This window comes from Leptinotarsa decemlineata, unplaced genomic scaffold (assembly GCF_025532065.1).
Source record: "Leptinotarsa decemlineata unplaced genomic scaffold, Ldec_3_MD MMD2_tig00001064_RagTag_RagTag, whole genome shotgun sequence".
In the NCBI taxonomy this organism is placed as follows: domain Eukaryota; kingdom Metazoa; phylum Arthropoda; class Insecta; order Coleoptera; family Chrysomelidae; genus Leptinotarsa; species Leptinotarsa decemlineata.
The window spans coordinates 10,282,150-10,299,157 of record NW_027412558.1 but is presented as its reverse complement, the minus strand read 5'-3'; the positions used below and the strand labels follow the sequence as shown (position 1 = coordinate 10,299,157).

At 32.3% G+C, this 17,008-nt stretch overlaps 2 protein-coding genes across 5 annotated transcripts in view; one reads left to right on the top strand and one right to left on the bottom strand.

The window, feature by feature from the left end:
- LOC111503577 (rho guanine nucleotide exchange factor 10) overlaps window positions 1-17,008 on the bottom strand; it is a 432,407-nt gene that overhangs the window by 52,910 nt on the left and 362,489 nt on the right. Inside the window, exon 1 of one of the 4 annotated variants that reach the window (XM_074175649.1) lies at window positions 14,139-14,352. The exons of the other annotated variants lie outside the window; for them this stretch is intronic. Coding sequence (XP_074031750.1) covers window positions 14,139-14,346 — 208 coding nt within the window. The 5' untranslated portion in view covers window positions 14,347-14,352. Of the gene's footprint in view, window positions 1-14,138; window positions 14,353-17,008 lie in introns of those variants that run through there. 4 annotated transcript variants of the gene reach the window in all.
- LOC141482425 (uncharacterized) overlaps window positions 1-17,008 on the top strand; it is a 391,773-nt gene that overhangs the window by 40,647 nt on the left and 334,118 nt on the right. The gene's annotated exons all lie outside the window — the stretch shown is intronic.

The window sequence follows — 17,008 nt, the reverse complement described above, 5'->3', positions numbered from 1 at the left end:
AATGTGTTGTGCCTTAACAGTCTCAACCTAGATATACCCAATATTCGGAAAGACATGGGACTTGAAACCAAAAACAATCTACTGGTGGTATAATCAAACCTTTGTTTCTACTGGTCGTACCATCAAGCCTTTGGTTATCGATATGGTGACAGAAATTAGAACAATCATTGCAAGTGCGGCAAGTGGTCACCTATTTGAGTATCACAAGTGCAATTTCTAGGGGTTATGGTGAATGTTCCACCTTTACAAGTTTGTAAGATTCCCTAAAAAGCTAACATGAAAGGAGGAAATATGTGTAACCATTTGAAGATTCTGGATATTAGCTCCCTGTATGAAAAACAATAAAGTGATTTTCGATGTTTAATATTTGTTTTTGTATTCTAATCTCGAAAAATAAAAGGCAACCCTCGTTACAACCTACCTACTGAACATTTCTTTTCGATAGGAAATTTAACTACACAGGATATCGAGACCATAAAATTGACGAAGATCTGGTATAACATTGACATAATATCATACATGCAAAGGTACAAAAATCTAAACTTCCAAATCAATTAATACTTTGAGAAGGAATTCCTTCTCTTACGAAACAGACCTTAATGAAAAGCAATTACGAAGAATAGTCTATATACAGCCATGTGTCGAGTAAAATTATTTCATACCAGACAACAAAAAATCGAAATAATTAACGAACCATATCTCTGTCAGATGAATTGGGGATGATAGCATGAGCTGCGAGCGACAAATCGCTCAATCCCATTTATTTTCCCAGCGATGTCCGTGAGACAAATTGATTTCCATTAGAAAAATAGTTCTCAACTCCCACGCACAATTAAAGGCCATGACACACCGACTGAAACTCCCATTATATTTTTGTTGCGACGAGGAGAAGTGATGCGCATACAAAGTAACGGAGATGAGTTTAAATGAAGATAATTGGCGTACGTGTAATTAAGAATTCTAGGAAAGAGTGAGCAGAATTTTATTGCTCTCCATCGGAGCACGGTGAGAATAAAGAACTCACATTTCCATTTCGCACATAGTTGGTAGCAGAATTCGTGGATGACGAGTCGAATTCAATGAAATGATAAATGTAGAAAACAATATCACTGCATAATCCAAAACAACGTTATCCCATCACATCTGTCTGAACGAGATCAACTCGAAAGCTATCGTTCATGCTATAATTCATTAATTTTTTGTGTGTTTGGATGACGATATCTGCGAAGTCGGGAAACTTTAATCGAACACGCTGCCTAATCTCTTTGAATGTGAAAAGTAATTCATCACATTGTTCTTCTTTCATAGGTCTACAAAAAAGTCCAGATGGCATATTTCTGAGCATATATCTATCTTTTAAGGATAGCTCACTGATATTCGAAATAATGATCACAAATAATATACTAATTGGAAAACTTTTTAGGCGGCTATTTATGGCAATTGCGGCGGTGAGTTGAAAGACCATCCACAGATTGAAGATGCTATCTATCGTTTATAGTATATATGAGTATGTATTTTCAATAATTTTTTTTAATATATTAACGGTCTTTAAAAAACAAATCATGAAAAATTCTATCGTTAGTCTGTATGTCTATCTTTTCATCCATCTTTTTTGGAATTTAGATTTTCTGTTTTCTCTATTATCTAGATATCCAAATTGAATATTTAACGCATATATGGACGCAAGGTAGAAACCCACTGTTTCTGAGGAGCATCAAAACATTGGGAAGCTCTTTTTAGGTCGATTTTTCAACATGTTTTCATCAGTTGTAAGTAGCGAAAGGTCGTTCCTCTACTAGTTATATGGTCTATATTCGGTTAGCAGTATTCTCATTGTTGTAAATTATATCACTTCCATTCGATTTCACAATTCCGTACATTTCACAGGAATACAAGTCGTTCAGTATTCGAATATTGTGTTCTACCGATTGAAATTTTGTGATTAATGAAAAAGTGAGATGAAATTGTATTTGTTTGTAAGAATCCAAGAACTACGGAAACAACAACATTGAAGATAAGATATAAAACATAAATTCACACTGCTCCGTATATGTTTTGTTGTGGTATTTATCTAAAGCAAAACTAATTTGGGGTCGGGTCAGCCAATACTTTGGCCTCTGTTGTTTTCAAGTAGTCGGTTTGATAGAACTATTGTAACTTTTCATGTCTCCCAAAATTTTGTTTCATTTCATTTTCTAGATAATCGAGGTTGTTGATGATGTTAAGGTTTGAAATAAAATTTATGAGAAGGAGAAAGCATAATGGGGTAATCATAAACCCATGCAAATGGGTCCAAAAATCCCAATTTTTAAATGAAACTCAACCTCTAAAGAAATGAAATTCTCGGGTATGAACATCAACCATACATTTTTACATTTTCTTCAATAATTCAGTGATAACCTGGATTTCCGAAGTCTCTCAAAATTGGAAGGGTAATTCCCATTCATGAGAAAATGGACAGATATAAATTAGAAAATTATAGACCAGTCACCATCACATAGGGTTTTTCAAAATTGTTTTAACACGCATATCTTGATAGACTTTTGGATTTCTTAAATAGGTTCAAACTCTTGACAGATCATCAACACGGTTTTCGATTTAATAGATCTACCAATACTGCAGTAATTTCTTTTTTCAGTACACTGTTTGAATATTTGGAGGCAGGCGAGTGTCCTGTTGGGATTTTTTGTGATCTCAGCAGGGCATTCGACTGCGTCAATCATAATGCTTTGTTGTCAAAGTTACACTCATACGGCCTTCGTGGCGTAGAACATTCCTGGATTTCATCATTTTTAGAAAATAGGCAACAATATGTTACAATTAGTAACCACAGTAAGAGTACTTATGAAAAATGTAATTCAAGTTTGTTAAATATTTCAATGGGTGTTCCGCAAGGATCGGTATTAGGGCCTATATGGTTCCTTTTATATACAAATGATTTGGAATCACATATTAGGAATACTTTTTTAACAATGTATGCTAACGATACGTCTTTAATAGTATCTGACATGGATGAAAACTCACTTCTAGACAAATGTAAATATACTTTGCAATCCGTTATGAACTGGTGTGGAGCTAATTCTCTCTATCTCAATGCTAACAAAACATAATTGGTTAGATTTCACAATCGACAAAATCATTGCGTGCCTATTCAATTTCAAATTAAGAACATGTCAATTCTGGAAAAAGAAGAGACAAATTTTTTGGGAACTACCATTGATGCATGTTTGACATGGAAACAATACTGTTCGAATTTAACGAGTAAAATTAACTCATTAGGTTATCTCTTTATCGATATTTCGACAGATCAGCAACTTTTGGCACTATACCATGCTCAAGTAGCTTCCAGACTGAGACATGGCATATGTATTTGGGGTAACTCGACTTCGATATCAAATGTATTCGTTGTGCAGAAGTATATTTTGAGAATAATGGCCAAAGCCTCAAAAAGGGCCTCTTGCAGAAGTTTATTTAGACAATTTAACATTTTAACTCTTGTTAGCATGTATATATTCGAATTGTCAAATTTTGTCTCTAAAAACAAACATAAATTTATCACCAATGAAATCATACATAGTAGGAATACTCGTCAAAAATATAACTGCCACATACAGTATTGTAAATATAAGGTTACTTCTAATTCACCTTATGTGATGGGCCCAAATATCTTTAATAAGTTACCAAAAGATATTAAGGAGCTCAATAAAATTAATGAATTTACCCGAAATCTGAAAAAGTATAGTGATAGTTGATGAATTTTTTATATCATAAAATAGTTTTCTTTTGTATTGTATTTTATTGTGTTCATTTTAAAGTGTTTTTATATTGACACGGACACTGCGTTTTTCATGTGTTCTTCATTGCTGGACAAATCCTATACATACTTATATGTCAAACGGATAATCAATAAATAAATAAGTATTTAAATATTTGTGAAAACTATATCACCTAAGAAAATAATGTATTTAAGTACACCTTTGTACGAAACTCATTCAGATAATGAACTGATTCAGAAGCACCAAAAATGTCATTAATAGTTTAAAGTCGTTGAACGTGCCAAAATTAATTTTTTATTATAGCGACGACCTAAAAAACTCTTGAAATGACAACACATTTGTTCGTCATTAAATCATTTGAACGCCACATGTTTTCAGTTTTTTGAACTATATTTAGAAAAAACATCTCTGAATTCATTTCAATTTGTTGAAAATGAATATACTTGAATTATTGAATCAACTAACAAAATCAAAGCATTCCGTTCTATTATTAGAGTCAAATTCAGAAAACAAAGCAGTTTTCACATCAATTTTACCATGAATCGCGCAAAATGTTACAAAGGAATTCTGAGAATTTTAAACAATATTCCGGGAATGTTTCCTTGGAATGAGCAGAAAACTGAATACCAATTTTCTGAATTGTTTTCTACCTAGTCATTTCCACATTTTCAACATTCCAATGTAGTTTCCAGTACAATTCGTTGTATATGAAATGGGTGAAGCCACTGATTCAGTTTCGTAAATTATTACCAGAAAATAGTTTACCTTCCAATTTATTGATTCATTGTACTCGTGTCATGTTAACTTGGTTAGCGAAACGCGCGTCGAAAGACAGTATTTAGTTCTGGTGTAAAAAAACTGTTTTTGAATCAATTTACGCCAGAGTTTACAATTCTAACTATCAACTAGCTGATGTTACACTAGTCAACAGAAGATGTCTACTAAGCTGTTACCTGGTTAGGTTAGGTCCAAAGTGAGTGGGTCTATTCGACCCTCCACCGCAACACGCAAGGGTTTATTGTGGCTCACACCTATTCACACTCGACCAAATAAAGCCAGCTTCTCAACGAAGCCGATTAGTTTGTATGGTGAGTGATCTTTCAGGTCAGATGGTAAGAGTACGGCGCTGCCGAACTCTAAAAACCTGATTCGGTTCCCAGCGGGGCAGGCACAAAGTATGTGCTCTGCTGTTTCATCATTTCCCAAACAGAGGTGACACACACTGTCTTCCGACAGTCTGAGTCTCTGCATATGATGATTCAAATGACAGTGACCTATGAGAAGGCCTGTTAGACATCGTAGTTCATCCCTACTGTAGTCCAACTGTTGGTATCAAGCTTCGAAGGGTGAATAAATGCCTTGGAGTGAGCCAATTCTGGAAGATTCTGCCATAAATCTTCTTGCCATCTGGCATTTGTCTAGCCAGCCCATAAACTAAAATCAAAACTGTTTATTGTGACAACAGAAAAAAATAGGATATCATCCCAAAATATAATATTCCTTAATTCCAAAGGATGCATTTGAATGGAAACAACAAATTTTGTAGCAGATACAGCAGAATTTCAAATTTAAATAATATAAACTTAAATTACTAATATTATAGTTAGCTGTCTATAGTTGTCTAGAAAATAATAAATGTTGATTCAATCTTTGGAGAATAAAATCTTTTATATTTTCTAACTAATTTTCATTTAAACAATACTCCAAGAATGAAATAGCAAGCTAATGTGAGATTTTGAAATATGACTAACAAAAATGATTTATCATCTCGAAGATGATGCCATATTAGGTGAAATCTAATAATAGAAAGCTTTATTCGACTTGATCATAGGTGTTTTCGTGGGCTGGCTATTAAAAGAATAAGCGTAAGTAGTTGATGATATTTTTATGACATGTTTCTGGTTCAGTTTAACGTTCCCACGCCTTTCGAATGTATAATGACTCGAAGGAACAAAACAAGTGTTGATTTCGTCGTATTAGGCAACATAAATAATCGTAATAGTGTTATGAATATAATTCAATTTTGGTTTTAGAATGTGCTTCTCGACTAAGTGATTCACCAAGCTGTAGGAGTATTTGGCAGAACTCCAAGTTCTAAGCATATTTATAAGGAACAACGTTAATGATTGCAGACCGACAACAAAAAAGTAAGTCAATAATTAAACGAATAAAATTTTCAATTTTTGACCTATGAAGCATTGAATAAAGCAAATAGCACTTTTAAATAACCAGAATACTTCAATCACTAAGTCAATACTAAAGAAACGTCATTGTAAACGAATGTTATATTGTCAATACTTATGAAATTAGATCATTTTGATACGATATACCGTATTTGCCCAGGTATCTGCAGAGATATTGCCTAATTGTTGACATTGCCAGACTGTATGTTCAGTACAAACAATACCCGACTACATGATTTATTGATTTACGGTTTGTGTTCGCTTTCTATCAATCTTGAATAAATTCCATTATGAAATTGAAAGACTGGTTTCATATTTCAAATGCACAATAAAAGAAGCGTAATATATGATGACATACAAAGGGATTTAATGTAGATGAATTCACTGTTTAGTTGACCAGTTGACCTAAATGAAAAATATTATTCGTAGAAAAATATTACTACAGCTTTCATGTTGGCAGAATGAAATGAAAATAACCGTTCGCGAAGTATAAGAATAACATTCCTTTTTGAATCTGTACTTCGAAAAGTCGGTTTCATGCAATTACGACTTACTTGAAACCTATAAGAATGGGTGGCATCCAGAAGATTTGAAATGGCCATAGGTGTAGAATATACCTCATTATACGTTTAAATTTGGACAACAATTACCCAATATACCGGAATCCGATGAATGGAAAGAAGTTATTGAAAAAATTGTTGAATATTTTAAAGCATTTGCAGGGAACGGTGGAAAAAAAAATCAAAAAGTCCGAATACATTTCGCTACCAACTAACGAAAAATATCACCAAAAACCCCAGCTTACGCTTTAATTGCGAACTTCATGAAATCTTTGAATTTTTTGAGACTAATACTACCCAAGAAACAAATTGTGAATTAAAAATGTAATCTGTAAGTGAATCATTCACTCGTTTGGAAAAATCTTTTATTAATTTTTTTTTTATTTTTGATGTAAAACTTCTATAGCCGCACGTAAAACCGATTGCTGGGGTGGCAACGTGTCGCCATGCGCAAGCGACTGTGCGATTCTCTTCCCACTGGTTCGGCGTTACGATATCTCTCTTGCCACACTGATGTGGTAATTTATGGTGGTGGAATTTATATGGAAACATTTATTTAATTTTCATACTTCAAGATAGTAATATATTGCACAAACTAGCTATGATTCTTAAGTTTCTTGTTGAAGCTACATAAATTTTTTTTTTCGTGTATAATTTAATTACATATTTTTTATAAATATTTCAGTAAGCAACAATCATCACAGGTGTCACGAAATAATGATAATAATAATAACAATTGCTTTTATTGTTTAGATAGATAGATAGATAGATACATTTATTTCAACAGAGTATTTTATAATCATTCACAGGAGTGGCAGAATATTTTTGTCTGAGAAATACGTCAAAAGGAAAATTGTAAAAATATCAAATATGTGTACATATAAAAAATGAAACATTCAAAATGAATAGCTTCAAGTTTCAAACACGATTATAAACATTTTAAAATGTGCGTCGTATTGCGCATGATTACTGAAAGTAGAGATAAGTTCTATAAATACATAGCGCAATTTTGAATGAAATTTGATTCATAAATTTCTACAGGCCAGAAAATATTCATCAGTATTGCACTCTACATTCCATACGAATTTTCTTACAGATTTCAGAAATTCGTTAGCAACGACAATATCTTTTGTTTTTCGAAAGATCATTATAAAATTTCATTCCAATATAGATAGCGCTACGTTCATATAGATTCTGCATGTATGGGATATGAGAAGTATTTTTTTCGTTTCGAAAGGTCACTCCGTACAAGAGATACTAACCTAACTTAACAAATTTCAGAAATCAACAACTGCACATAATAAATCGAGGCAGATATTGCTCTTCCGTCCAACTAACTATTATTATTGATGATTCACATCTGCCAGGCGTCCCATGATGCCTCACAATATTTTTTCAATAGCTATACTTTTGTTTCATGATTTTTTCATCAGTTTCTAAACATTAATGGTGCCACCCTCAAACATCAGATAAAGATCAACTGTTATTTTCATAAAGTTTATAACGAAATTACAGTTTTTTCTTTAGTATTTAGTAAATTATCTTTTCCATGTCTACTACCACTGATGAAGAATTTTCATAGGCTTTCCTTTGAGATGTATTCAAAGTGGCATGATTCGTTTTCGATAAACCATTTCGAATAACACGCTTACTAACCATATGAATGTCGAAAACACCGACACTGCATAATCTCTGGTTTGGTATATTTCCTAATACCATCAATATTTGCAATCAAAGTCAATGTTGCCTGCTATCAAACGTAGGTATGACAGAAACAGTTCACAATTTTGATAGTGCTGAAAATATCAGGTCAGGGTTACTCATACGTGGAGACGACTTTGAGTTTTATTCCTCGCAAATACTCATACTAAGATAAAAAGCACACTGGACAAGGTCATCAATCGATTAGGTTATGAGTAAGTTATATTCCGGTATATGTTCATTATTTTGAATTTATCATCTTGTATGACTATTTTAAGGCTAGAAAAACACTGTATTTCGATGTTTCAACACAAAATATATTTTTTAAATAAAATGATAATATATCATTTTCTCCATGGAAACTACCCTCCCCCCCACACACAGATCTTTAGGTTTGCATAATGAAGCGTTTTATAAAAAGTGTTCGATCACGGGGAAAAATATTACTGAAATTACGAAATGTTATATGAATTCAACAACCTTTTGAAGAGTTTTCCGACTTTAATTGCTTCAATTTCAGCTCATTAACGAAGCAATAACACTTTCTTAAAGTTTAATCACTTTATTTGTTAAAAATAATTTCTCAGTTCTGAAACTGTTGATCCGGAACGAATGGATATGTTGTCGTACGGGAACATTTGAACACATAAATGAATGCTTCCTGTATGATGTCGCCATTTGTGTCGCACATAGACGTACACGAAATTATTATTTGGGGATTGAACACGATACAAACGCATAAACAAACATAAGTTCCCTGATGCCACTCTGATTCAATTTATTGGAGTTTATCATGTCACATTGGTATTCAAAGATGTTCGAGAAAATAAATTAAACAAAAGGACCGAATAAATCAGATGATATTTTAGTTAGGAAAGAAATAATACCAAAAATGTGAAGAAATAGAAAAAATAAATGAAGTATGGTATTCAAAAAATGAGAATGAGAATTGAATAGTTAAAACAAATTATCGTTATCAAATAAATAAGTCAAAAAATAAGTAAAATATCAATTATATATGAATTGTAATTAATTGAAAATGAAAAAAAAAATAATAAAAAATGCGAAAAAAATAAGGAAAAACATTTCAAATCAACTGACTTCACGACGTTTCGATTTTTAGTATCCACAAATGTGGACTTTATGATCACATAAAATTGGTATATCAAATAAATATTTACACATTCTTTCCATTAATTGCCTCTAAAGCCATTAATTAGCAAATACCATGAATGGCACTTTTTATAAGTAGAAAATGTGATTGAAAATAAGATTTTCAGTGGTGTTGTGAAATTTATATTGTCAAAAAAATACACTGATGATTCAGCATCAGATTTATTCTGGATTGAGTCAACTTAAAATAAAAGTTCGGTTTTGTGGGATTATTTTCCCGAAACTTTATTAATTTTCTAGAGATTATATTACATTATGGAATCAAGTAAAAAGAAGTTTACTCCAAGGGAGATTATCTGAGGGACTTCTACTGAGAAGTACAACCTCAAAAAGATATACATGCCTTCTTGGAAAATTGTGAGGAGCATGTCAATTCAAATAAAACAATACAAGCGATTCACACTCACACCTTTTAGAAACAGTTACGCAAAAGATTCGAGATAAAATTGAAGATCATCTGTGTGACTTTCTCGAATTCAGTATAATAACAAAGTAAATTATACGAAAACGTTAGATACCAGACATATCTGGTATCTAACGTTGCAAGTAATATGCAGCTAATTTCACATTAATTAGGAGTTCATGTTGAAATACTATCTCAAATTACTTCCTGAAACTTGTTAATAGAAACTTTCTTGCTACGGAACAATTCTGAAAGAGGCATGTGAATTTTACTTCATCTATACAGCCATAATCTGATACCAAGATTTTGTGTTATGTTGTAACCTAATTTCATACAGAGAAATTATTATATAAAATAATATGTCACAATAATTTTTTCTCATCTAGGTACATGTGCTCGTATTCTGAACAACTTAGTGAATAATTTTGAATATCTGATGAATTATGTCGATATAACGTGAAAAACGAAGTAGCATAAAATCACAAACTAATTAGAACTTCTGATTTTCGTTTAAGAGACCTTATCAACTGAAATTTTCCACCCTCAGGAAATCACGAACTACAAAGACAAACATTTGAATTTACATGAAAAGGCGATTCAGGAATGTTGTTTCATGAATATCGTTTTGTAAATGAAATTTCACCTCAATATGTATAAAATATAAGGATAGACAGTTCCTTTTCAAAGAAATGAAGGAAATTTGCTCTGAAATATGGTGTACTTAGTGAAGAAAAATTTCATTTGTATATGGTCCACGACACTGTGAAATAAAATTTGAAAGATGACACCTTTCCCTATCAGACCATTCGCCCTATTTTTATAAGGGTTCTGTCATGTCTTGTAGGTATATTTGAAAGAAAGCCATTTGGAACAGATGTTACAAAAATCTTCAGTTTGTTCCTCTCTTATCTTCAATGGAGTAATAAACCAGAACTCAATTTTATCTTAAGACCATTAATCTTCAATACAAACCCCGTTTAATGTTTCAGAGCATAATTGGTGGTGGATCAATATTGAATAACTGAAAATGCTTTTTCATTGACTTTTTTGGGACACTTCAACTTCCAAAATTTGAAAAAAATTAAATGGATAACTTATCAGAAATGTAGCAAGGATGAATTTAAAGTTTTCACTCGAAGAAAAATGTGCTGTGTATCTGTAACTTGTAATAATGAGAATCACAAAAAAAGAACATTTTATAGATACCCATTTTGATGTTTCTTAGAGCAGAATTAGTTTCCCTTCTCAAAAATTCGTCTCATTTTCAACCTTATTCTACAAATATGAAATAAGATAAAGTTGCCGATTGACTCTTGAATCATTCGATGCCCATCTTACGTAATTCTGTCACTTTCCATGTCATTTTTCAAGACGGGTGAAATTCTCAACTGATTTTTCGATAGGCAATATTATTGAATAGAAAAAATAACTGATGAACAGTGAAAAACATATGTAATTCACGCAGAAATTTGTTGCGAACTAGAAGTTTACCGTTTCTTTATCTATGTAAGTTTTTAATTATGATGTTTTTCACATTGTGGAAGGGGGAAATTTCTGAAAAAAAAATCAGAAAGAGAAACTTTCGATTCCACTAACAAAAAAACTGTTTAGTATTTCTGTTGATAATAATGTTAGATTCAGCATTAATGTTATTACTTCTCACTAATTTTTTTGATAATCAGTGCTCCCAATTTTCAAGAAAGATTTAACTGTTATCTTTCATGAGGTATGTTACAGAAAGACGAAAAATTTTCTAATAAAAGCGTGAGAGAAGAGAGAGGAAGAATATGAAAAATTTCTTTCATTCAATATTTTTGTTCTGGATTAATAGAATATAAGATAAAACAAATTTCTTGGAATTATTCTCACATAAATTATCATCCAATGAAGACGCGATTAGAAATTAACAACGAAGAAAATAACGTGACTTGTGAAAGTCATTAAAAACCATGTCACACTTGTACAATACATTCTTTGTTGCTGAATCAAATCGACAAATAAAGTGACGAATCAATAATCTATATTATAGCTCTTCCTTTGAATTAACCTTTGGTCCACAACCTTTGGTCCACATAGCTTTGTTTCCAAGAAGCACTGCAAATTTTCTATTCCATTCAAATTCTACTCAAAACAATAACATCAGCAAAAAAACATTGTCTTTGATTGAACAGCGAGTGAATGAAAGTACAATGTTGCCAGTTCATTAAAGTTATTTTCGTAAAGCACCAAACATACATTCATGTGAAAATAGACGCTTACTTGAATCATAACCTTAAAAAAACCCTTCGAGCCTAAAAAGTCAGAAAATATAATACAATGAAACAAATAGATCAAATGAGCATGCTATGTAGTCCTAAATGACCGATATCTATTAGTTTATAGTGGTTTTCAAGTTTATTAACCGTGATCTGTAGGTTTTTGAGGTTACAGCAAATGAGTTTTTATTATATCTTGTATCTTTGTCACTTCGTTATAAAAGGTCATTTTTCTAAAAGAATATATCAACACCAATCGATGGGTAATTGCTATAGAGTACAAAAGAGTACAGGTTTTACGTATTTTACGCTTTGTTGGCAATACTGTGAAAGAGCAGCCACAGAAATATCTCGAACCTGTTGGCAAGCCTGCAAAGAAAAAGTAAACCATCTGCTTCATCTCGTAAAAGGTAATCTGATGGGAATAAAGCAAGGCCGGCATTAATGAAATAAGCACTGCCTGTCACAGGTAGAAGATTACTCACATGCCTTCTGTGCTAGTTCCCCGAAGAACTATAAATTATTATTTCCAAAGTCTCACAAAGTTCCAGCATGAGATACAGATGACTTATAAGATATCCAACAATCCAAGTTGGAGAGTTTTATTGGAAAAAACTAGTTGGCTTCGTTCAAAGTTAGAAATAAGGAATACATACAAACTCAACCAACCATATAAGATAATGCGTTTGATTATTACCTTTCTGGAGTGATTATATTTAATGAAAAGTCTTCTGTATAAAATGAAAAAAACACTTCACTTCACGACAGTTGTTCATGATCAGAAGCTCGACAAATCGTAGCTTCTTTTTCGTTTTATCCATATATAAATAAAAAAAAGAAAGGTTTTCCAAAACAAAAATGGAATCCATGCTAAATATGTGTTAACTATATTTTGAAACCACTTTAGTATCTTTAAATATCTTTTGACTGTTCTCCTGAAACTTTCAAGGAAATATGTCATGAATATTTAAATTTCTTGAAAGGTATTTTAAAAATTTGAAAGATCATCAATTTTTTCCTTAATTTCTATTTGAAAATCAAAGTATGTGATAAAGTTCACTGTGAAATGATTCACATTTAATAAAGTATCACTAATTAGAGAACCAAACAACTTCAAATGCATAATGAACGTTCAAGGTGTGTGTACTCTATTTGCGCATAAAAAATAAATTCATTACCGTTGAATCATTTGCAAACAAGTCTTAAAACGATTAGATAATTACTTGACAATCGTTGCCTTTGTTCAAGTAAATGAAAAACGTCACACTCAGTGAAAACAATTATATAATGTATCGAATAAGTGTGCAAAAGTCTCTTATAGTAATAGTAGTATACAAGGTATGTTCACAAAATAAGGAAAAATTTCAAATGTCACGAGTCCGAAAGTCCAATTGTCAACTTATTTTATTATCTTGGTATACATGACTCCTTGTTAAAACAAATGGATCAAAGAGTAAGTGTAAAAAAATGTGTGAAAGATTAACAAGGGGTTATGGAAAGTCTCCTGTGAGTAATACAAAAGTTTACTTGTAGTATAAGCGTTTCCAAGATGACGTTGAAGATGACGATCGCCCTGGACACTCAAGCACATCAACAACCAATGGAAGCGTGAAAAAAGTGAAAGAAATGGTTATGAACGATCGCCGAATTACAATCGAAATTAATGTGCTGATGATTAAGTGGGTGATGACTTGCGTGAAACAATTTTGGCTTTTGCACCACGATACTGCGTCTGCTCACACTTTCTTGATTCTTCATGATTTTTTGCCAAAAATTATACCCCAGCCTCCGTATTCGCCAGACATGACTCCGTGTGACTTTTTCCAGTTTCCAAAAATAAAGAAAACCTCAAAGAGCCGACGTCTGACAAGCATAGTCAACATAAAAAGCGCATCACTGGTTATCACAAAGATCGAGTTTGGGAAATGGAAGAAGCGGGGGCACAATTGCATGATATCTAATGAGGCCTATTTTGAAGGATTAATGTAGACGAATGAAAGAACACTATATTCGGAAAACCACTAAGCTAAAATTGTTTGTGATTGTAAACCCCATTAGATAAATTCAGTAAATATTGAGCCTCTTACCGGATACGGAGTTGATTAGTGGAACAAACTCAAGTTGAACTTCGACCCAAATGTCAGCAAACAGCAATATTGAAACATTCCCATCTAAAATATACCAAATTAGGAAAATTATCGGAAACATGTACTCACGAGTCTTCCACTGAGCTAAGTATTCATGTAAAGGCAGAGTTTCCATTAAATTCCATTTCATGAAAGACATTGGAAACATAATAATTTTAGAATAATAACCATTTAAAAAAAAGTTGCTGCAGCAGTGAATCAAATGAACTTTTTTGAAGATTTATATCTACATATTCTTCCATTCTTGTGTCATACAATACAGTGCGTAATTTAACTACCACTGACCGTGTTGGAATTTTTTAGTCCTCTGTGTAGGGATCTCATTAAAAAAGTGTGTTCTTTTTTGTGAAAAAATTGTTGTTTGACTGAAGTTGCCAGTGTGCGGCTGGTCTTACTGTCATTTCAAGCCAAGTGAGTTGAAGGTGAATCTTTTTTCCTGACACTTGTGTTGGTAGACTTAAATCACAGATGGTGATTCGATTATTCTTGGCCAAGTGATAAGTTTTATGAATGGTGATGAGTATTTGCTCATGTTCAAAGCCAGATTCGTAATGTTAATAATTTTTTTTCACTTTCTAAAGTGTCCAAAAAAGTGAGAAATAGTAAGTTGGCCATGTCTAGAAAATAAATACGACTGCACTTTTCTAGGAAATTATACTAGATCCACGAAAATATACTATTTTCATTTTAAACTTTCAAAGACAACATTTTAAAATGACATTTGCATACATTATTTATAGTGTGGGTTTTTCAAAATTTTCTGAAGCTACAGAAGTATCAAAACAACATCTTAAGGAGTAAAAGTTATCAATTCTATGAAGGAAGGTGTTGCATCAACAGAAGAAAATGGATATAATATCTCTGCTTCTAGGGGTGAGCGACATTCATTACGTGATCAAAAACCGAGGGATTTTACAGGCTAACGACTTTCGTATCAAGAAGACTAAATTGTATGAACATTCTCGATCAAAACTCGAATGAATTTTTAAAATGCTTTCAGATTATGTGGGTTTCATTTTAATTGACGAACGCTGGGCAACCTACTTGATCCTAGAGCCTGAAGATAATATGAAAATCGCATTCCGGTCAAACACGAGTTAGCACTATGAATTTAAGAAATTAAAAGGATATCAAAATTAACGTTTCATTTGATAAACAAAAAATACAATAACGAATAGGGAGTTACCTACATTGTTTTTCATCTAATGACCCTTTTTCAATTTTCCATTTGAATTTGAAACTACTATTTCTTTCTCACATTTCGGAGTATTTATTTATGACTTTTGTAAAACTTCCTTCATCGCGATATTCGATCATCTCATCTCATCATGCTAGAAAAATATAAATATTTACTGCATTCGATACCAGCTGTTCAATTTACGAGCTTGAGGTTGAACTTGATAGCTTATTGATATGAAGTATTCATGCAAATTGTCTCGATAAAACGGGTTTTATTGCTTAACAACACGAACATCTTCTCGAAGATATTGCTTGAGGATTTTCCTCGGGATTTTCAGTTTTCCGTTGAAATAATAACCATATTATCCCAATGTACCTAACTTTCTATTTCGAGAAAAATTAAACAAATATAAATTTAGTTTGAATTGAAGGAAGGGGTTATATTTTTAGGAGTGATTAATTCATTCAAAGTAGAACTCATGTGAATGATTTTCATTCCACAACGAATGTTTGAAATACAAACTGAGTAGAGAAAAGTATCTTCTGTAAAATTCAGTGTTCATATAGAAGTATTTGTTTCGAAAGAATTTTTTTCTTTCGTGTAATCCAATGTTTATATGACAGTTGCTGTTTCAGGAGGATTTTCTTTCAGTTTGTGTCTGAAAGTTACTTCTTTGCATGATCTACACATCCATGTATAGAGTTACTTATTTTCAAATTGATTTCTTCCTTCCTTTCTTTGGAAGATTCCCTCATCCCTTTTTTTTGTATCAAGATGGAGTAGTAGAGAGCCAAAAACTTTCTTTCCCAATAAATTTAGTGTTATGGTGTCTTCAAGACTAGGAATTAATGGGATAAAAAAGCCAATCATTATGCTACTCAGTGATTCGCGACGCGCGTTTCAGGAGATTGCTAGACTAATCGTTTTCTGATGACGCTAACTTGATTAGCGAAATGTGCGTTGAGAGATATCGTTTTGTTCTGGTGTTTGAATAGATTAATTTGTCAGAGGTTCCAATTTTATCAATCTAGTGGTACATCTACTGATTTAAGAATGTATTTCCTAGGAGAAAATGTTCATTTCAAACAAAAATAGAAGTGTACAAAAGTAAATCAAAATAACAGAAATTTCGTGAGCAACTGCATCAATAACCAGTGAAAGAAGAAGTAAGTAAACGAATTGTAATATTTTTTAGCAACTAAGCATAATAAAACGAGCAAATTTTCAAGTTTGAGATTTGATACAGGGAGTCCTAAAAAAGTCAAGGGAGTTTAAAGTGAAATTTAGTAGGAGTTCAAGGAGTTGAAGTGAATTGGAAAATATCGATAAACTGTATAGTTACAAGTGAGACAATCTGATTATCATCAAAATATATCTTTGATGGATAGTCATATTGAGCCACATATCGTTCACAATTTGATGCAGCAGTAGAAAATGGCCACTACAACAGTTTCGTCAATGAGAGATCAACTAATGGTTGTCCCAAAAAATGAAAAATGTCATTATTGAATAAAAACGATATAACGCTATTGATTTGTCAATTAGACCATGACAGTCGTTCACAGAAAAGATGATATGAAACACCAGAGCTCTCACATCAATATCCTGAAGTATATACAGCCTTGAAAAA